This window comes from Fusarium venenatum (genome assembly GCF_020744135.1).
Source record: "Fusarium venenatum strain MPI-CAGE-CH-0201 chromosome Unknown EDB82scaffold_2, whole genome shotgun sequence".
NCBI lineage: Eukaryota > Fungi > Ascomycota > Sordariomycetes > Hypocreales > Nectriaceae > Fusarium > Fusarium venenatum.
In genome coordinates, this window is record NW_027072130.1 from 4,099,365 (window position 1) to 4,119,711 (window position 20,347).

At 46.5% G+C, this 20,347-nt stretch overlaps 7 protein-coding genes across 7 annotated transcripts; 3 read left to right on the top strand and 4 right to left on the bottom strand.

Annotated features, from left to right (window-relative positions):
• Positions 1-1,153: 1,153 nt before the first annotated feature.
• Positions 1,154-2,692, top strand: EDB82DRAFT_524006 (S-adenosyl-L-methionine-dependent methyltransferase; the record flags this gene model as incomplete). Its single annotated transcript, XM_025734348.1, has 10 exons — positions 1,154-1,252; positions 1,309-1,340; positions 1,398-1,496; positions 1,552-1,593; positions 1,640-1,706; positions 1,763-1,803; positions 1,852-2,061; positions 2,110-2,446; positions 2,508-2,590; positions 2,659-2,692. 10 exons carry the CDS (start codon positions 1,154-1,156, stop codon positions 2,690-2,692), a joined length of 1,044 nt encoding a protein of 347 aa, XP_025585164.1.
• Positions 2,693-6,269: 3,577 nt separating this feature from the next.
• On the top strand, positions 6,270-8,272 carry EDB82DRAFT_498107 (Reticulon-domain-containing protein). Its single transcript, XM_025734352.2, has 4 exons — positions 6,270-6,551; positions 6,602-6,719; positions 6,777-6,973; positions 7,019-8,272. The coding sequence occupies exons 1-4, from the start codon at positions 6,414-6,416 to the stop codon at positions 8,024-8,026; spliced, it is 1,461 nt and encodes a 486-aa protein (XP_025585168.1). The 5' UTR covers positions 6,270-6,413; the 3' UTR covers positions 8,027-8,272.
• A 298-nt stretch (positions 8,273-8,570) lies between these two features.
• On the bottom strand, positions 8,571-10,503 carry EDB82DRAFT_498109 (Tannase/feruloyl esterase). Its single transcript, XM_025734354.2, has 3 exons — positions 9,339-10,503; positions 8,812-9,286; positions 8,571-8,763 (listed from the first exon to the last, which is right to left on the bottom strand). Exons 1-3 carry the CDS (start codon positions 10,380-10,382, stop codon positions 8,672-8,674), a joined length of 1,611 nt encoding a protein of 536 aa, XP_025585169.1. The 5' UTR covers positions 10,383-10,503; the 3' UTR covers positions 8,571-8,671.
• Positions 10,504-13,261: 2,758 nt separating this feature from the next.
• On the top strand, positions 13,262-14,317 carry EDB82DRAFT_460508 (uncharacterized protein; the record flags this gene model as incomplete). Its single annotated transcript, XM_065607869.1, has 2 exons — positions 13,262-13,303; positions 13,493-14,317. The coding sequence occupies 2 exons, from the start codon at positions 13,262-13,264 to the stop codon at positions 14,315-14,317; spliced, it is 867 nt and encodes a 288-aa protein (XP_065464719.1).
• Positions 14,309-15,899, bottom strand: EDB82DRAFT_498113 (Threonyl/alanyl tRNA synthetase). The gene is made up of 3 exons (XM_065608566.1): positions 15,661-15,899; positions 15,124-15,601; positions 14,309-15,076 (listed from the first exon to the last, which is right to left on the bottom strand). The coding sequence occupies exons 1-3, from the start codon at positions 15,866-15,868 to the stop codon at positions 14,458-14,460; spliced, it is 1,305 nt and encodes a 434-aa protein (XP_065464720.1). The 5' UTR covers positions 15,869-15,899; the 3' UTR covers positions 14,309-14,457.
• EDB82DRAFT_498117 (uncharacterized protein) lies at positions 15,900-17,519 on the bottom strand. The gene is made up of 2 exons (XM_025734358.2): positions 16,440-17,519; positions 15,900-16,368 (listed from the first exon to the last, which is right to left on the bottom strand). Exons 1-2 carry the CDS (start codon positions 17,443-17,445, stop codon positions 16,280-16,282), a joined length of 1,095 nt encoding a protein of 364 aa, XP_025585173.1. The 5' UTR covers positions 17,446-17,519; the 3' UTR covers positions 15,900-16,279.
• EDB82DRAFT_460515 (major facilitator superfamily domain-containing protein) lies at positions 17,499-20,106 on the bottom strand. Its single transcript, XM_065607870.1, has 8 exons — positions 19,478-20,106; positions 19,229-19,353; positions 19,069-19,178; positions 18,896-19,018; positions 18,724-18,847; positions 18,405-18,677; positions 18,019-18,355; positions 17,499-17,970 (listed from the first exon to the last, which is right to left on the bottom strand). The coding sequence occupies exons 1-8, from the start codon at positions 19,661-19,663 to the stop codon at positions 17,779-17,781; spliced, it is 1,470 nt and encodes a 489-aa protein (XP_065464721.1). The 5' UTR covers positions 19,664-20,106; the 3' UTR covers positions 17,499-17,778.
• Between the last annotated feature and the right edge of the window lie 241 nt (positions 20,107-20,347).

The window sequence follows — 20,347 nt, forward strand, 5'->3', positions numbered from 1 at the left end:
GTTTGGATCGAAGTTGGAACTTCCCTCCCCTTTGTTTGCGAAGGACTAGAGGGAGATTACCGACAAGCATTTGATAACATCGATGTTGCATTTGGTTATGTTGCTACGTGGTCAAACTGGCTGTGATAGCGTCAGTGGAGGTTATACCATAAAGAGACTGCAGAGCAGTAACGAATGGACCGTTGGCGTATCATTGGAGATACTGAGTAGCGGACGATGGTCTAGCCTGCAAATATCATACGAGGCCGTTTATAACATGCATCCACACTTGCCTCTAACTTTTGAGAGGTTTCTAGTCTATCTGGACGAAGGCAGGATTATTTGGATATCTGAGAAGATTTGGCTAAAAGGAGAATTTAAATGCGAAACAAAACATAGCCGTGAATATGTATATCAATCACACCAAACCTTTCATCCAGAAGACCCTTGCCCTGTTCTTTACCCGGCCAACGTAGACCCTTGCCTGGACGCTGGGTCAAACAAAACGTGATAAAGCTTTGTTCCACAATGGCATTTGGTAGGCCCTTCAGTTCTACAATAACGACAATGATACAATAATAAAATTCTGATGACACTGTGGCAGCTCAATGACATGCTGTTAGAGCATCAAGAAAAGAAGATAGTTGCTGAGGATTATGTATTCAGATCCTAGAAGTCCCTCGACGTGTATCCTGGCAACATTCTTGGCATTTATGCGGATCATGCACGATAGAACATGGATCAAGGGGAGATTTTCCAAAGAGCACATCACTCATCGGCTAGCGAACCATTAAAGTAAGAGACAATCCTTACTTGATATTTAGTTTCATCCGAAGAAAGTATCTTCAACCAGTTTCACAGGGCTGATATATGGTCATGTCTTGGGATTTGACAACGCCAAGCAAAGACAGGGTAGAGACGGGAACAGCAACTTCATGATATGATGATCGACAAGACTCTTGACAGTTCCGTGGGTAAGTATCGTATGACGGGCCGAACTGCCATTGTTCATAAATTCTGTTGGTTGTACTGCATGGACAAGGATCTTGTTCAAAATCCCTCATGAAGACCAACAACGGGCCATAAAGCGGTATGTTTTTTATTCAACCTTTTTCAACCCTCCAGTTTCGCAATTGTTGAGTGAGAAATCAGTTTCAAAGCTTATTGAGCGGATATGTCTTCACCAAAATCGCACAAATCCAGATCCTCCCGAGGTCGCCAATCACCCACTGGATTAGACCACACTGTTGCAGAGCAGCCAGCAATTGAAGTTGTAAGTTGTCCCAGCGACTGGCTGACCTTGGAATGTACTAACTTTACGGTCAATAGGATGATGATTCCGACTCTTCCTACAGTAAATCGTAAGCTTTACTGAACTACTGGGTTCAGAGTCCCAACTTGGCACTAACGCGTAATAGGACGGGAATTACCGACACAGAGTCACTTCGGTCATCTATTCTAAGTTACAAGTGGGAGAATGGACGGCGCTACCATGCTTATCAGGATGGATCTTACTGGTGGGCAAATTACGATGTTCAGATTTTCTTATGAGGATTGACTGACTATTATTAGGGCTCCCAATGACGACCGTCAACAGGAAGCAGAAGACTTGATGTACGTCTACAAACTTTAGGAGATTTTCGTTATTAATGTTGGTCAGGCACGAAGTGTACAAGATCATTCTGGATGGTGAGCTGCAAGAGGCTCCGATCCCCGAAAAGCCACAGGTGAGTTCAAAACCAAAGGAGATTGGCACTTTATGCTCTAACTACTTGCTTGTTAGAGAGTTCTGGATTTGGGATGTGGAACTGGAATTTGGGCAATGTGAGTGTTCTCAGAGGACATTGAAGTCTAAAGTCTGACTCTTCGCAGCGAGTTTGCCGATGCCAACCCATCTGCAGATGTGATTGGCGTTGACCTATCCCCCATTCAACCTAAATTTGTGCCCCCCAACTGTCGATTCGAAGTTGACGATATCACGCAAGACTGGACATATCCTGATAATCACTTTGACTTCATTCATGTCCGCGCCATGATAGGCTGTATTCCTGACTGGACTGAGCTCTACAAGAAGGCCTACACGTGAGCCGCCCTTATTGACGCTCGGTAGTATACATTAACTCCTGATAGGCACATGCAACCTGGCGGTTGGCTAGAAAGCGTTGAGCTTTGGGGAAACGCAAAATCCGACGACAATACCCTAAAAGCCGACTCCCCCTGTCACAAGTGGGTTGAAGTATTCAAGGAGATCGAGAAAATCACGGGCAAGTCCTTCTTTTGGGATGACAAGATGGGTCAGTCAATTAGCGATGCCGGGTTCATAAACGTGAAAGGCAGGAGAATCAAGGTGCCAGTCGGAACATGGCCCAAGGACAAGACACTCAAGCAATGGGGTGCCTGGAATCGCCACTTCTTGCTCCAGGGTCTTGAGGGTTTCTCTATTCGTGGCTTGACTGAAATGCTGGGTGTGAGTTGTTGAGTCCATCTCCGATGACTAATAGATACAGCGCTGACTATCTGAGCTTTAGTGGAAGTTTGAGGATGTGCAGTTGTTCTTGGCGGAGATGCGCAAAGAGTTGACTAATCCAGATCTACATTCATATCTCGAGGTGTGAGTATCTTTTGCATGCCGAATACTGGTACAGATGGCGACACCGTACTGACAGGTTACCAATTTAGCACCGTATTTTATGGCCAGAAACCCGAGGCTTGAGGGTTAATAACCTGGATCTAGATATTTGTCGAATCGTGGGATATTAGGAGCTCAATTAAAATCCTATTAGTTTGAGTGATAGATATTCGGAAGGCTGAGAGGAAAGATCAATTCCTCCGTAGAATCTATGATCTGTGATGCGAAAACTGCAGATATGTGAAACAACGCATGAAGTACCATATAAATGCTGATCAGAACTGATTCATTGATGTCATAGCTTGACAATAAGATGTGTTTCATATCAGGATCTGCACTTTGAGTGAACATTGGCCAGTGGATTCAGAATCACTGAGGAGAGAAGTGAGAAACACTAGCTCTTTATCACGATTTGTCACAATCATACAACGGCATATTGAGTACATGACAAGGATAGTCAAATCAGGACATCAACACCAGAAATCGGTACACCACAGTTGACAAAAACTGTTCACTACTAACGATACCTTCCTCCATCCGCCGTATGTACTTTCACGCTACGTTTCGCCGAAGATCAAACGTCAGATACTCTGAGTCTCGAGCAAAGGATTTTCATGTATTCAGGCCACACCATCTAGTTACGTTTAGTGCCAATTATGAATATTTGGAATTCAAAGCTTGTTCAATAGCGGAGGGCGCAGGATTGGAGACAGAGGCTATTTAAGCTACTGACAACAAGCGGACATCGTAAATTCTGGGTCACGGACTCGAAGTTTGTCATAGACCATAACCCAGGTCCAAAGTGGAAAGGGAGGATCGCCCATGATCCTGAAGACTAGATATATGCAACAAACCTTTGAAGCAGGAAGATTTTAAATATACGTACGCTACGGACCAAATGCGACCCAGGAAATCAGTGAGATATAAGCATGAACATTGTGTTCGGAAATAAGTGCTTCACTGAAACGGAGGCTTGCCTACTTCGGAGATGTATTTGAGAGTTGTTCAACAATAGAGACATAATCTCATTCACGTACCCTCGGTATAAATATTCACAAATGTGTTTTCATCTGTGCCCAAGTCGAGTCGTGGCGTCTGATGGAAACTGGTACGTCCCACAATGCGCAGTCTTGACGCACGTAATGGTAATTAAATCAGCCGATGGCTCAATTTTATTCAACCGCACCCAAAGAAAAGACTGTATCACGAACAGCACTTTTGTACATAAGTCGACAAGAACTATGCATTTTTCGTTCCGTCAATTGAAAAATATTTCGCGAAAATACAAAGAAGCTAACTCAAACGATCATACTCCAGAACCATGGTCTACTTTCTTCACGCAATGTTCTACAAGAGCGAAGATGCAGTATTCGATATGTCGAAGCTGATTGAATTCCAAACTGCTACAGACAAGAGATACAACATGGCACTGCATCTGAACGAAACCATACTTCAACTGACTATTGCCTGCGTGCCGTTGACGGAGAAGAAAGCAAGAGATGAGCTGTTTACTGCGATGGACGAGAATGATCTTCACAAAGACTGGTCCAAGATGCTTGTTGTGACAAACACTGACCCTAGTGATGTTCCAAAGCAGTATATCAATGGAACCCTGACTAAAAATTCTGGTTAAGCAACAATTTTGACAGCCCTAGCGTGTTGAACCAAGACTTGTAGTTTCTCAGTCAGCGATAGGTGTTCCACTTGAATTGAACTATAAATTCTCACTCTAAAAACTTATCCCTTTTCTCCCAAAATCGTTCGTAACCAAACAACAGAAAGATCTCAACATTACGCAATCTACTATGGAAGAGCTTCGTTATATAAAGACGGTCTACCATAAGAGAGGGAATGGATCGGGCCACATGTATAGCTTGATGCGTTTTCTTGACAACACTGGTGACAAATATGTCTGGAGAGCTTCCAGACACGATGAATTATTGATGATTTCTGAATCTTTGGAGTCGGATATGCATAGGCAGGAGTATGATATGAAGCGCGCTGTTGAGGCGTCAGGGCTAACCGAGCATTTCGATACTCTCTTTTCTGCGACTGCAACCGACCTAATTTCTATTCCCTATGTGAACCTGGAAGTTTATGAACGGATGTACACAGATTGCCAGAACCGGCGATTGTTTCCATCTTAGGAACTCCCATAGACCTATATCACTAGCTTAAACCATATATCAACCACGAGCATCTGCTCGTACCAGAAGCTTGATTCACTGTGACTCGTTGTGTGTCTTTAACTGTAAAGACTACGAAAGCCCAGGATGTTTTTCATTCGAGGTTATCCTTCCAATATAGTGCCGCTTTCATTGAATAGAGAGCTTGTTATTATTTGTTTTCTGAACAGCAATTGGAATAATGAAATGCTGATTGAACAGATATTGTGCTTTACGTATATAAACCTATGCATATTCTCCCAATGTTTCTTTTGCATCCATCTTCGGAAAGACTTTCCACACAACGACTTCGTGCTATCACTAACAATTTTCATAACCGCAAACATTTCTATGTCCAGAATCAAGGAATTCAAAATGCCTAGAAATTACGTCACAATCGTCATGGTTCGCAAGAACGATGCATCTGCGTCAACAGACCAACAGATCATGAAGCTTGGAGAAACATTGGCTAAAAACTGTGTCGAAATCAACATCACTCCCACCAAGCTCCAGCTCGTTTTATTGAATGGCCGTCCAGATAAGGGAGTTAAGAACTACGCAGCCGCTCATCTGCGCGTCCAGGTCGAGAAAAAAACCTCATCGGGAAGTGGAAGCCCGCCGAACCGCGTTATTAGATGTGAATCTGATCGCGGGCCATGACGACTATTTGGCTGAGAATTGACCTCAGTCAATATTGCTTCTCTAGATAAAGGTGATGATGTTGAGGGGAGCTGTCAGAGACAGTGAATCAGTTGATCGAGAACTGTGCTAGAGAAAATAGACTTCTATTCTGCAGGAAACAGGTGCATATTAATGCGAAAACGGCTTCATAAACAGTGCAATTCAAATGCCACATAAGCAATTGATAATCGAATTGTAAATTAACCATTTAATGTCTGCCATTTGACTGTCATTATTACTAATAACACGTTACTTGTCCATTTGGCTTTCGTTGACCAAACTGTTTTCGTTAAGAGGCTTACCGGAAGCATGGAGATTATGACCCGGAACTGAGCACTAAGAGTAGCTAATTGGCGATCTTTTTAGTCAATTGGAATAAGCAGGAAACTGCTTGGAGTCGCGTGACTTCTCTTTGTCTCAGGCACGCCATGATGTCAACCAAAGACATTAGTGCGAACTTTCCCCAGTGCCAAGTTGGAAGAGGACACGATGTTGAATTCCTCCTCAATCCTGCTTTTGTACTGCATCCGTGTTAGCCGTGTTTTATGCAACTGCAGAAACCTACGCAAAAGCAATTGTTGATCTCGATACTGGGACGGTGACGCTTCAAATGACGTGGGTGTTACTCTAGTCGCACAGGACCAAGACGTTAGCATTCAATTCTCATGAGGCTCTAAACTAGAACTAGGCTGGTTTCACAATGACGCAGCTGAGACTAACTGATGTCACGACAGGAACCAAAAAATCATTATGAGCGCATCGACCAACATGTGATGACGCATTGGAATTCAGCCCCAAACTCAAGTCAGCTATCGAGACAACTCCAGATAAAGGGCTGATGCTGGCTCAATTCGTGGCTTGTCATTCTTATCCATCTATCTTTTCTACTTATCAATTGACAAAATCTATTTTACCATACCAAAACTGTCAATAGTGCTTGACAGTCACCAATTGCCGACATGAGTGGTCTTCAAAACAACTTCCAGCCCGTCATGGCTGAAGACACTGCTGGAACTCAGTTCAATGGACAGCGTCGACGATCGGGACCCTTGAAGGAAATTGTTGCCCAACAGGACAGCCTTTACAAGTACATCAGTGTATTTATTTCAGTGCCATAACCTTGAGAATAAATATTGACACTTGTTAGTGGGAGGATCCAGCTCGAACCATTGGATCGTACTTTGCTGCCCTCGGCTTTCTGCTCGCTGTCCACCATCTTCGCCTTACCCAACTGGCACTCAAGACCAGCGCCATTGGTCTCGGAGGTAAGCAAATCTCACACTTAGAATCGGATACTGAAGTGAGACTAACTCCATTGAAAGTAATGTCCCTAGCCGAGTTCGCCGGTCGCTCCTTTGGCCCCAACAATTTCGTCTCTCGAATGCGACCCAAGCAGTACAAGACCTTTCCCGAATCAACCCTCAATGCTACACTGAAGGATATTCACGACTTCATCCAATATGCTGCTGTTAAAGCGCAGAAGGTCATATTTGCCGAGGACCTTGAAAAGACCTTTTCTGTATGTACAGCGACAAAACAATCGAACAAAGACTAACCTCAATAGGCCTTCGTCATAGCTACTTCTCTATACTTCTTGACCCAGTTCATGACCCCTTTCGGAATTACCATTTTGGCCTTGACGACCGTCTACATTATTCCCCTCATCAGATCTCCACAAGGCAGAGGAATCGCCCGCGATGGAATTGCACGAGCCCAGGAAATCGGCAACGTCGCTATTGATCAAGCCAGCACTCTCGCGCAGGACAGCAAGGTTGCTGTTTCCAACATGACATCACGTGCCCAAGATACCGCCTCGAACTTGACTTCCCGGGCTCAAGATAGTGCTACCAGCTTCACTTCCAGCGCTCAGGATACTGCCGGTAATCTTCGACAGCGTGCGGTCAACATGGTTCCTGGAGTGATGAAGGGTAACAACCAGACTGCTAGCGATATCACCTCCAGCGTCCCCCATAGTTCTTCTGAATCTACTCAGGCTAGAGATGTTTCTTCCAAATACCCCAAGGATGACATGTCTTTCAACGATTCCAAGGAAATGGCCTCCAAGACTGCCCATGACATGTCCCACAGCTTCCAAAAATCACCCAAACCCGAATTCGACACTACCGACAAGTCCACCCATGCCACAGGTGTCTCTCAATCCGCCGTCCAAGGTTTCCCTGAGCCATCAAGGGATTCATTCCCCTCTCACGGTCCCTCCGACGACTTTGGTGCCGTTACTAGCAACAATTCACAGGCACCTAGCTCTCTCACCAGCAACGTTTCTAACATCCCATCTTTTACCGCGGCTGGCTCCAACGTGTCCAGCAACCAGCCTCCCGTAGGCAAGCGACCATCTATTGACGATGGTGACTACTCTATCCAGAACAGGATGGACCAGGGCTCTGATTACCAACGGTTTGTTCCTCGCGAGGCTCCCAACAGAGGAAACCTTGGCACTGGTGTTGATACATCCATTGGTAACATGTCCCTCGGCAAGTTGATGGACGAGAAGAACAAGGCCGGCGATAAGGCCCCTCCTCTGTCTGCTGGTGGTATCAACTCTATCAGGTAGATGTCATGAACAGATTCAAAAGGTTACTTGGGTAACCCGATATGGAATCAAGAAACGGGAAACGTTTCCATGATCCCTTTTATGATTTATGCCTAGTGTAATAAGGGATTTATTGGTATGCAGGCGCACTGAAAGCAATTTCTAAATATGATGGACCAAATATGACAGCCATTGATCATGTATTTTTAGTCAATCGCAACATAGAAAACACAAAACAATATTTTGTATTATCAAATTGATCTTCCCACAAATTATATGAGCCAAGTCCCACATGTGGTGCATTGTATTTATCCTTATTCAATAAGAATCTGTTTAAAACTTGACCGGTCAGATGGTGTCATCACGGCCTTGCCACTTGTAACTATTTCGTTTATAGTGACGTTGGTGCTGATCTGATTGTCTGAGATTTCTAGCTCCAGAGGCGACTCGCTAAAAAGGCAACCACACTGGCCGACAGGTTGACTGTGACATATCGCTGATGATGATTGAAACAATATTGTTATCGGTTTCATCGGCATCAGAAGACAAGTCGGTATTGTCGAAACTCTTACTCTGCTTAACAATTACGCATTCATAGATACAGGACACAGCAGGGTCGTAACAACAACATTCACAATTATGGTTATGTAAACTACCCTTTTGACCTCAAACCCCGGGTATGACACAATCCCAGCTATCCGCCTTGGTCGTGTTTCCAGACCCATCCCACTTACTTTCGTAGGGGTAAGGGCAGTACTCTGTACAATATTAGTGGCATTCACTCTTTTGTTAGGAGGCTTGCTTACTCCGATAGGCTGTGGCCTTTCCAGAAATGTCATACTTTGCTCCCACAAGAGCGGCAGGCTCTTCACCGTCCTCCACCCACTTTGTCAAAGCAAGTAGCACATTTTCCTTAGCGTTTAGTCTATCATCGTCCATCGGATACACCTGGCCGATATCGAAAGCCCCAGGTCCGCCAGAGCAGTGATACATCCCGGGGATAAAAAAGTGTCGATAAAAGGAATGCATGTCTTCGAGGGTGACGTTGAGGTTGCTCTGGACTTTGGCGTAGTACTCCGCGAGTAACTTGGGGGTAATGGTCTGATCCGCCTGACCGTGGTACGAGATGATCTTGCCGCCCTTAGCATAGAACCTGTCCAATTTCGCCTCGGCAGCGTTGACGCCTCCCGGGTTTAGTTTAATGGCAAAGTCCATATCCTGCACTGTGAAGTTGTGCGGTGTCCAGGTCGAGTCATTGTAGACAGCACCACGCCAGAAGTCCTAGGTCTCGTGAGCCTACATGACAGGCTGGATTAGCATTAGTATCACATACCTGGAGAACCTTGTAGGTCAAGTCTGCAGTTCCGTTGATCTGATTAGCGGAAAAGACACTTGTATCTGAGCCAAGGCTAAAGCCTGGGTAGACAATACGACCCTCAGAGTCAGCAAGGGGCTCATAAGCAGCTCGAACAGAAGTTACTTGTTGAGGCTTGAGACACAAAGAACTGCTCAGAACTTGGGTGCCACATGCCATGATAGCGGGGTCGAACGCATGTGCAGCAGGGTTATCAATAATTCCATCCTTGACACCATCCAGAGGATCGAACATTTCGATTTGCTTAGCAACTATGGCTTGCCACTGCTCCGGTCGAACATAAGCATCAGACTCAAGGTCAGGCCATCCTATTCTCCGAGCTAGGATACCCTTGGACGCCACGATGTGGAGCCAATCGATTCCAGGAGCTCCGGCAAGGATGCCGTCGAAATCTTCAGGGTATAGTTGAGCATTTTGGAGACCTTGGCGTCCTCCTGTACTACAACCTTGGTAGTAACTCTTGGATGCTCTCTTTCCATAATACTGCTCGACAATCTGTTTCGCAACTTGTGCCTCAACGTGGATACCTCGATGTCCAAAGTCGTTGATGACCTCGGGTTGGTTGAGGAAGAAGTCAAACCCTTGTTCTCCATCGTGGCCCGTGTTGGTGCCGAAACTTGCAAAGCCTAGATGAGCGCCATTTTGCACAAACCGGTAATCGATGCATCCTCCAATACCGCCCGTTCCGGTTGCCAGCAAGCGAGTATTCCAATCATCTGGCAACCAAGCTTCAATGCGGGTTGAGCTGGAAGTGCTTGTTGTAACGTTGACAACAACTCTGCAGAGGTTACTTGTGATGTTGACTTTGAATGTTGATCCGCCGCAAGATGCGACGGTGTTGGGAAGTGGGATCGCGTCACCGAGTGTGTGATGACTGATGGAGTCCAAAATGGCGTTTGGGATGGAGATGCTATCAGCAGAACACTTCAAGCTTGGTTCTGCGAAGGCTGAGACAGCCAAATTTGATAGGCCGCATAGTACTTTATTGAGGGTAGGGCTCATCTTCACCAAATGAAACCAGGCGTTGGAAAGTCCTCTACATTGGAGGTTCTCCCATGCGACACCCCAGCAGTATTTATACTCACCATTTGCAATAGCATCAAGGTCGTATCGGCGAACTTATAGAGCGAAAAGAAGATCACGATGGCCCAGCCTATTTCCTACTTTAGTAATTGTTGCTGTTGATCTAGTGGATGGGAAGCTAGCCTCCGCATTTCGGCTTCGGCCTCCGCCGCCGACTAGGAGTAGCAGCCTTTGGACTTCCTTTTGTTTCGATGAAATGCCTCACTTTGTGGGGATGCCGGTACACTGGATCTGGGGAAGCCCGGAGTGATCTCTCAATCTGGTCAAGTCCCCGGGCCTGATAGTATCCTGTCATCGATCATGCTGCAGACTGGATCTGGGAAGGCTGGACAAAGAGTGACTTGGGATGATAGAAGTTTTTGATATGAACTAGTCTCTGCATCGGCAGTATAGAACATATGGGCACAACTATATATTTTTGTTTTCAAATAGATCTTGATCATTCCCGAGTCAATGTAGTACGCGATACAGTTTCGTGATATTCATCAGGCTTAGGTGCTAGATAGCTAATTCAAGTCTTTCCCTATTATCTGCAGTAACATCCTCGTCTCTATCGCCCAAGAAAGATCTATAAATAGTTTGTGAGTTATGCTGTGAGGGTAGACTTAGGTTGAACAACGGCCAAAAGGTGCCATTGCAACTTGCCTTACCCATGCCCCTCACTTAATAGATCTGGTGGAAACGTACGGTAAATCAGTCACACGACATTGGTTCTTTACTGACGCCTTACTGACATAATATGTCTCTAGGTTTATGAATCACGCAACGACATACAACCATGTAACTAGAGGATTTCGCTCTTCTTACGTTACCAACATAAACATAAACAAGTTTGAGGTACTATGGCTCGCATCTTTATCAACAGTTTCACAGATGGTGTTGATCATAGGGCGACCAAACTATTCAGCAGGCCCCTTAGGCTTGGGATAGCTACGCATGCACCACAAGTTACATGAATTATAACACCGGATAATACGACGAAGATACGATAGCGGTTGAAAGGATTTGTCTTGAATATTATAGATTACATAATGTAAAAAAAACAAAAGAAAAAGAAAACTATTCCAAATAAAACCTAGCATATGATATGTGTATGCATAAGAAACAAGAGATCAAAAATCCCACAACGCCAAAACATCTATCGCTAAAAAAAAAGATTCTTATAGAGACTTTTTTTTTAACCCTATCATCGAAGATCGAGTCGATGAGGTCTCCTAGTCAAAGACCGCATTCAAGTCAATGTAGGCGGCTAGATCTTGGAACAAAAAGAAGCCGAACATTCGGTGGTTGATTAGACCCTGTTCAAATTCCTTGGCCTTTGCATCGGCCAGCTCCTTCGTAACGCCGTTGCCTTCCTCGACTACCCAGTCAGCCGGCCAGTTTGTCCCGTCGTGGTAGAACATGGGGCCGGTGTTGGGTTCCATCTCCTGAGCGAGCTGAATATCGGCAGGCGTGATACGGCGCCTGTTCTTGTTATCCAGCCCACTTGCGTGGAAGCGCTGGAGCTGGCGGGCAAACAGGCGAAATCCGATTTCCTCCTTAGGGATGAAATCGGCGTCTTGGGGTATACGATACATCCCCTCCGGCAGATGCTGACCCTGGTCTCCGACGGGTGCCGGGCATAAAGCCTCACCAGGGAAGATGTCCTGGCCTGGGAAGACGTCTAAGTTAAGGAAGGCGTCCCGGTTAGGGACAATGCCCTGGTCAGGGACGACACCCTCGCTGGGGGGGACAAGAGGGAACTTCATGCTGTTGTTGTCGGACATGTTGGATGATATGTGAGTTGGTTGATATCAAGTGGGATGATTTGCAAGTTGAATGAGCTTTGTGCAGTGAGGAAGGGAAAGTGGTCATTGGAGGAATTCGGCAGGTTTATATAGAGGCAGGAATGAGTTCGACAAACTGCGCCTGTTCTTTACTCTTCAGAAGTCTATCATGGTGGTTTGTAGGCAACAGGCAATTAATTGCCTCTAGAGTTTGGAGTAGAAGTATCAATAGCTACGGTATGACTCCAATATCATAAATTTACAAGTAAACCTGATTTATTATGCTTCAAGCGGCCAAATACTTTGACATCATGGCGACTTGCGACACATTATGCCTCAGTTACTACGACTACCAGAGTAGATTTGATAACCTAAACGGATGCATGTGACGACAGCTGTTCAACAATCCAAAAGCAATTGTCCGAAATTCGGATTCTCCTCGTTCTCAGCAGTGACTGTTGAGTATTTTGCTCAGGGGCTGGGTACTTTTCGCCCACTGACACGCCTCGTCAGGTGACCAGTGTTACAGGTCCACCCAACAAAGCAGTGAAAATAACCTCAAGATGGGATTGTTCTGATGGCTTGTGAACTTTTATCACACATGTTGTTTTGGATTGGTGTAGCTATTCCAACCCTCAGCCTTGGTACCTAGAGAGGCACAGAAATAAGCCATCGTGTTTCAAAATTCGACTGAGTTCTCTTTTAGGGACTAAGTTTCCAATTTATTGTAAAGTTAGTAAAGAAGGTTCCTGGCCCTCCCAAAATTACTTTTTTGGTGGCGTTCTTTGTTTTCAGATTGAGGCCCCAGGTGGTCATGGCTCCCTCCCTAACATGTCCCACAACCTAACCAACGTGCATGATTAACAAAGACGTGCTAAGAGCAGTCAATCATATTCCACAATATGTGCATCACGGAACACAGTCCAACTTGTTCATTGATTACCAGCGCGCATGTATAAAGCAGCTGATACTGCCCTTATTCCTGCCCTGACCAAGAACGTGACCTCGAGCGAGGACCTAACCACTTGCATTATGACCAGTTTTACATCCAGGTACAGCAACGAGATCCAGCATGTAAGTGACTCCTTTCGTCCTGACCCATCGTTTGGTCTCTAATTTCTTCTAGATGATGTACGTCGCTGGTGAGACTCAAGACGTTTCCGTTGAGACTTTGACACTGGTGGAGCAAATTGTTCATGATCAGGTTAGACATCTGGTAAGCTAATCAACATCCCATCTGGACACAACTAACTTCGTCGTCAGTTGACTGTTGCTAGTGAATTCTCAGCACGTCGTCGTAAACGAACCATTTCCATCGAAGACATCATATTCCAAATTCGTCACGATACCAAACGTGTCGCACGCATCCAAAGGCTTCTACGATGGCGAGCTATTCGCCGCGAGGCCAAGAAGACAAACATAGAGGCTGAAGGTGATGTCGACGCCGATGTTGACATGGACGACGAGGACCTCTCAGAAGACCCGCTCGAAAGTCCTCCCAGTGAAGAGGCCGCAGCCAAAAAGACAGAAACTTCAGCGGCTATGCTACCCTGGGATATAGAGTACTTCTTCTCAGTTGTCCCTCCAGGAGGCGAAACCAACGAAATACTGCTCGGTCAGCCAGGCGAGGTCTCACTGGAAAGTCTCCGCTGGGCAGATGAAATCACAAAGAATATGTCGAAACAGGAATATGATAGGTGGGCCATCTACCGCAAAGCTTCTTTCACGACCCGCAAAGCGAAGCGCTTCCATGAGTGGGCAGGCATCGGCGTCGTAGCCCGAGTCGTGAAGAAGAGTGATACTCTTGAGATCGTCGGGTTTTTGGCTGTTGAAATGGTCAAGCGCCTGACTGACATTGCCTTGACGATCCAGGCACAGGATTTGACAGCATACCGAAGACGAAACGGCCAATCGGCGGCAGACGTTGGATCGAGACGACATGGATTGTTCGTACCACTAGACACTGAGAGACCACCAATCGATGTTGAGCATATTCGGAGAGCGTTTGACGAGACACAGATGAAACTCAAGAGGAAGCGGGTGAGGCTGAATAGGATCGCGGGAACGAGGACTTTAAAGTTAATCTAGACGTTGGAACTGCTGGAGATTTGGAGATTTGGAGATGATGCTTTTTGAACTACGGGTGTTTTGGAGATCTTACTTTGTTTGTTGTGGACCGCTCAATTCAAATCAGGATACATTCAGATGAACGATACATCTTATTTTAACTATGATTCAACTACCTCCTTCAAGGCGGTCAATTCAGCGTTTGTCCACTCCTTCACCTTGCCCTGCCATTTACCACCTGTTCCTCCACCCTTGATATCCCTGACGACGGACTTGACTTTCTTTGCCATCATATCAACAGCGACCTGATCACCCACGATGACAACCGGGCCGCCACCTTTGGGCTCCCCAATGGCAATAACGACAACAAATTCGGTTCCTTGGAGAATATCCCTCGTCTCGCCGACGATTTTGTTGATAAAATCCGTGTTTCCTTCGTAACGGTGGATGTACGCATTCATTTTGTTATGAACGATGCATCTGATGGCGTGTTCGCTTTCGAACTTTGCGACCTCGAGTAGGAGCTTTCGTTCTGAGCGTTTGAGGTCGGTCACGCTGTCGGACAAGGCAGTGGCGCGGGTGACTACTTCGGTGGGGTTGTTGCTGGAGGACATCAATTTGGCAATGTTGCTGATTGCACTGACTGATGCATTGGCGAGTTTGATGGCACGGTCTCCGGTGATAAAGGACAAGCGGCAGTTTTTGCCGTGGACGGACTGCGTTGAGCCGAGAATGATGAGGGATATGTGTGATGTTTGAGAGAGATGGGTACCACAGCAGCTGTAAAAGTTAGCCAAATACTCAGAAACAAGTTAAGAGAGACTTGCGTATTATCGTCAAGATCTCCAATATGGATGACCCTCACAACACCGTCAGACTTGTCATAGTCCCCAGGGAGTTTGTCATGCTTCGCGTCATCTGGCGTCTCCACCTTGATTGACAAGTTCTCTCGAATCTTTTCCGCACAGGCTATCTGGATAGCCTGCATCTCCTCATCTGTCGGCTTCCTTTGCAAGTCAACATAGTTGAAGCCTCCGTCAGTACCCATTCCCCAACCCAGCGTCTTGAGCTCGTGATTCTTCATCATTAGGGCAGACAAAAGGTGCTGGCCAGTATGCTGCTGCATGTGATCCCATCGACGGTTCCAGTCAATTTGTTGGCGGACCTCCACACCAGGAGAAATAGGCTTTGGTGAGTGGATGACACACCGGAGACCCTCTCGTTGAACATTTTTGATGGGAATGGGGTCTTGGTCGTCGCCCGAGAGCAAAGTGATTGTTCCGTGGTCACAGGGCTGACCGCCGCCTAAGGCTGGTGTAAGTGAAAATTGTGTAAAATTGTGTGGAAACGAGTCAATAATTAACCTTCAGGGAAAAGTACCGAGTCAGAACACTCAATTAACCACTCAGCCTCCTCGTGGCGTGCATCGTGCTTTTTTGACTTTTGCGCACGCTTAGGAGCCTTTTCGCAAGAAATTACTTTTGTCTCGAGAGTTTGGAGGTACGAGTCCGATTGACAGGCCAGGTCGCCGACGACGCGGCCATTGCTATTGTCACTGTCCGGTTGAGCCATATTGACGTGATTGTTGGAGGAGACTCGTAAACATCTGATTGTTGAAATGGCAGTGACGTGTGACTCATGATGACTAAGATGGATTGTCACTTGACGTGGAGACCAAACAAGTCCTAACGTGAAGCAATGTCTCGGCCGATATCGTTGCAACTCACACGGCTGGGAATTGTAACAATTTTAGACAAGTTTTTGTGTGACATACTATTTTTCCTTCATCAACAATTGCGCTTACCCATCTTGGCCAATACACGGTACTTGTTCCAAATAACGCGCGACTCAACAATGTAAAACAATGAGACAAACGACCCATCTCCAACCTCATCTGATTCAAGCTAATTCCCTTTTTATGTCCTCCTACCATGACGTATATGCAGTAGATTGGAGTACAGACTTAAAATGAACAGTATAGCGTCATTCTCGAGCAGGAAAGAACGACTCAAACCATCGTCGACGCTGAGGAGCGAGCTCTCCGTGGTCGGAATCCTCTGAATCGGTGTTTCCTAGTCGCAGGTCAATACGTCAGGCTCGAATGTTAGACCCAAAAGTCAGTATCAGTGGCATTCATACTCACTATGATCAGAATCATACGCCATCTCGGAAGGGTAATTGTCCTCGATGGGGCTCTCGTCCGGAAGGTGGATTTTCAGTTCATTTTGGTCGAACCAATCTTTTTGCGAGGAATTGAAGACCTCTCGAGCGACCGTACCTCCGCTTCGCTCAATGTCGATTCGAGGACGGAATGTTATAGAGGCCACATAATAATCGAGTCTTCCGGGTTCTGTCTCGTCGCGAACCCAGCGTCGATTGTGCCATGTGCTATCGCCACTCCATCTGCTCTCTTTCTTGCTGGCGCCTGATGCTTCAGCATAGAGTGCAACGCCATCGCTGCGTTTGAAGTACCACTTTTTGATCATTTGATCGGCAATCTTGTCAATCTGACCCTTCTTCCTCTCCAGGGACTCCAATTCAATGCAGAATTGATTTGTACTGCTAGACATGGCTTTGGAAACGTCCTCAATCCAATTGCCCTCGAAACGAAGAGGTTCGTCCTGTTCCCAAAACCACCAATCAGTGTGGCGAATTGTGAGGGTGACGATGCGGGGTGCAAGGAGTGGTTCGCGAAGAATACGAGCCAGACTACCCTCTTCGAGTTTATACATTTGTGCAAAGACTCTCAGTCTCTCAATCTCGACTTTATCTTGCACCCGCTGTTTGGCGATTCGATGAAGCATGCTTCTCAGTGGAGGCGGGCGATGGATCCCTGGCGGGGCACGATCTGGAGCTGACGCCCATTGAGTGTGTTCGCGTAGGAGAAATGGTTTGAACCACGTCTCGCGATAGATGGCACGACATGTGCGAAGGAGTCTGGTATCGGTTGATTGATCAGCCTCGTAGGAAGGACGGGTGTAACATGTCTTTTTGCTGAATTGCTTCTCTGCAGTTGGGTCGGGATGATCAGTCAGGACGTAGGAGAAGATGCTGTCTCTGACTTCGGCGGGGATAATTCCAAAGAGAGGAGAGTCTCGCTGAGGGTTCGCCACTTGGGACAAGATCTTCTCATGAAGGATTTCAGTCATTTGGATTAAGTTTGATGAATAATACAAATGAATTGATTCACGATTCAGCTCAACCACGAGATGATGTCTCTTTTAAGATCCATATTCAGCCTAGGCAGCCGTGCGGGGTTTCTTATAGCGAGCTTCTGTTGCCTTGAACCAACCATGTCAATCTAGCTGATGCCTTATGCACAGGTCGCAAAAGGGTCGACTTGTACAACAGTGGCTCAATTGAACAAATCATATCAAATGTCGCGTCTCCATACAAGTCACTATATTCGGGTTGACGTGTCATCAAAACCGAAGTGGCGGTACAAATATTATTATTTATCAAGAAGTATCCATATTCCCCATTTAGTATCCGTACAAGTTGACCTGCTCAGACGTGGAAGCACGAATGCGACGGTTCTCGCGAACAAGAAGAATGCGGATAGCCCAAGCACATGCAATTGAGCACAGAGCGAAACCAGCAGAGGCACCGAAACCAATTCCATATCGGGGAGAGTCGCTCTTGGGCCAGAGGTAGGCACCGTAGATGTAACCGATCTAATATATTGTTAGTGAAAGAAAACAGAACAGGGCGTGACTACTAACCTGACCACCAACATTGGTCATGGCCAAAACAACAGCCTTCTTCTCCTTGGTTTGAGACAGTGTTGAAGACGCCCATCCAATGATGACCGAGTTGACAGCGTAGGCACCCATGGGGAAGATGAAGCAAGCGACGTATCGGGCAGCAGTGTTGAGAGTCGCAGCGGCGAGAGCGAAACCGACGATGGCGACCGAAAGACCGGCGGTGATATGCCAAGTACGCTCGTGCATGCGTCCCGAGTTCCAACCAAAGAAGATGCCCGCAGCACCGGCAAAGATGAAAGGTGGACATGTCATGGCAAGTGTAACGGTAGTGTTGAAGCCAAGGGTCTTGACGACACTAAGAATGGTCAGTATATCGTTGCATATCTATCGCGCTTATGACTTACGTGGGGAAGAATGAATTGAAAGAGCAAGCAGAAAGATGGAAGTTCTGCATAAGACAGAAAAGCCATGTTCGCTTATCCTTGCAAGCCTGCTTGAGACCCTCCCAAGATGAACCGCCCTCTTCAGAGTCAGAGACCTTGTCCTTCTCCATGCGCTCATGGGCGAGTTGCTTCTCGCGGTCGGTAAGCCAGCGAGTGGTCAGAGGGGTGTTGGGAAGCATAAAGAAACCGAGGATGGCGACAAGAGCGGTAACGGCACCTTCAACAATGAACAGCCTGGAGTTGTTAGTAGAGGCAACATATTCATGTGAAATAGACTTACCATCGCCATCCTGCAAGACCAGCTAGGCCATCCATGCCTGCAAAGATACCAGCAGCGATGAGACCGGAGAAGCCAGTGGCGAGGATCTGAGCGCAGTAGAGAACGGCAATGCGAGCAGCAACCTCTGTTACTAATTAGTATATCGTATATCGAATCGAATCGAGGTACTGACCCTTGCGTGTGTAAAAAATAGAAAGCATGTATGTGGCGCCAGGGTAGAAAGGAGCTTCAGTGATACCCAGGAAGAACCGACAAACAACAAGACCAGCATAACTCTTGACAAGCGCAGTGCAAGCTGATATCGCCGTTAGCATATAGACTCTGAGAAAGTCAGCGGCAACTTACCAGAGACAGCAGCCCAAACCAACATCCAGGCACTCATGTAGATACCGGGCCTAACCTTTGTGATCAACATGTTGCTGGGAATTTGCATCAAAACATAACCGACAAACAAGCTTCTTCAAGTCAGCGTTGGGTCAAAATTCGTTATTCGCGCGCCACATACATCGAAACGGTCGTGTTGAACTCGGTTCCAGTCATGTTGAGATCCTCTTCCAGATTGTTCAATCGCGCCTGAGCAATGGCATTTCGGTCGACGTAGTTGAGGAAGTACATGAGACAGAGACATGGCTGTGGAGAATTGTTAGCACACGGACCGAGCCAAGACGTTGCAGCGCGGTCAAGCCAAGAGCATTGGCGATTCAAACACCAAGACCAAGCATTGGCACGCGTGCAGATCAGACGAAAAACTCACCATGATCCACAAGTCAAGCTTCTTGACAAGGCGGATTTCTTCTGGGTCTGTCTTCTTGGCAGTACCCGTCCAATCTCTCTCCTCATCCATCTGTGTTGGTTTCTCATCATCGAGAACACTGTTGACGTGGGCGAACTCGGGCGTCTCCTTGCCAGACTGCTGGTGATGGGTAGTAGTGGTGGCCATGTTGCTTGATGGGAGATTGAATGTCAAAGCCTGGGGATGAAAACTTTTTCTCTGCGTTCCAGACCCTGTGTATTTATGGCCCAGCCCTGGATCATCGTCGGGAGCGGGGAAAATGGGGGGAGGCGGAGAGCTAGTGAACCTGGGGAAAAGTGGTTAACAATCTGGGGTAGCTTCGGAGGCTACAAGTAGACTCCGAGGATGCATGGATACTACTTTGTTGGGTTTTTGGAGGAGGGGGGAAGAAGACGCTAGAGTGGTTGTGCTTGTTGATGACAAGTTTGTGGTGTCTCATTTGGTGTTGAATTGGGATGGATTGCGGAGATCGTGTGGACATGGGGACCATGACCTCAGTGGGGACACAATGGGAGAAGCAAAGTTTGTGTAACTGAACAAGGCCCTCGACTGAGAATATGCTGTTCTTTACTAGTAAATATCAATAGAATCTAAATATGTTAGAACATATGAACTGTTCACTAGTAACCGTCAACAGGCGGCAATGAAGGCCCTTCAGCACACAAACACCTTGGCGAGTCATTCATACCAAATACCCTAAACACATCCTCAATGACGCCTTTATGATCAATTGATCCCTTCCTCGGCGCATTTTACCCAGCGATATCCTGATAATCAAGATCAAAAACGAGATATCAATTCAACGAACCTCCGGACTCTACTTTTTGTCGC

Bases quoted from the DNA above. Each gene is read 5' to 3' on its own strand.
- EDB82DRAFT_498107 (XM_025734352.2), top strand. From the start codon at position 6,414: ATGAGTGGTCTTCAAAACAACTTCCAGCCCGTCATGGCTGAAGACACT. The intron at 6,720-6,776 runs GTAAGCAAATCT...CTCCATTGAAAG, and splicing joins CAGCGCCATTGGTCTCGGAG to TAATGTCCCTAGCCGAGTTC. The intron at 6,974-7,018 runs GTATGTACAGCG...TAACCTCAATAG, and splicing joins ACCTTGAAAAGACCTTTTCT to GCCTTCGTCATAGCTACTTC.
- EDB82DRAFT_498109 (XM_025734354.2), bottom strand. From the start codon at position 10,382: ATGAGCCCTACCCTCAATAAAGTACTATGCGGCCTATCAAATTTGGCT. The intron at 9,287-9,338 runs GTATGTGATACT...CACGAGACCTAG, and splicing joins TGACCTACAAGGTTCTCCAG to GACTTCTGGCGTGGTGCTGT. The intron at 8,764-8,811 runs GTAAGCAAGCCT...AATATTGTACAG, and splicing joins AAAGGCCACAGCCTATCGGA to AGTACTGCCCTTACCCCTAC.
- EDB82DRAFT_498113 (XM_065608566.1), bottom strand. From the start codon at position 15,868: ATGGCTCAACCGGACAGTGACAATAGCAATGGCCGCGTCGTCGGCGAC. The intron at 15,602-15,660 runs GTTAATTATTGA...CACCAGCCTTAG, and splicing joins CTCGGTACTTTTCCCTGAAG to GCGGCGGTCAGCCCTGTGAC. The intron at 15,077-15,123 runs GCAAGTCTCTCT...TAACTTTTACAG, and splicing joins GGAGATCTTGACGATAATAC to CTGCTGTGGTACCCATCTCT.
- EDB82DRAFT_498117 (XM_025734358.2), bottom strand. From the start codon at position 17,445: ATGACTGAAATCCTTCATGAGAAGATCTTGTCCCAAGTGGCGAACCCT. The intron at 16,369-16,439 runs GTGAGTATGAAT...ACCTGCGACTAG, and splicing joins GGCGTATGATTCTGATCATA to GAAACACCGATTCAGAGGAT.
- EDB82DRAFT_460515 (XM_065607870.1), bottom strand. From the start codon at position 19,663: ATGGCCACCACTACTACCCATCACCAGCAGTCTGGCAAGGAGACGCCC. The intron at 19,354-19,477 runs GTGAGTTTTTCG...AATTCTCCACAG, and splicing joins AGCTTGACTTGTGGATCATG to CCATGTCTCTGTCTCATGTA. The intron at 19,179-19,228 runs GTATGTGGCGCG...GACTTGAAGAAG, and splicing joins TTCAACACGACCGTTTCGAT to CTTGTTTGTCGGTTATGTTT.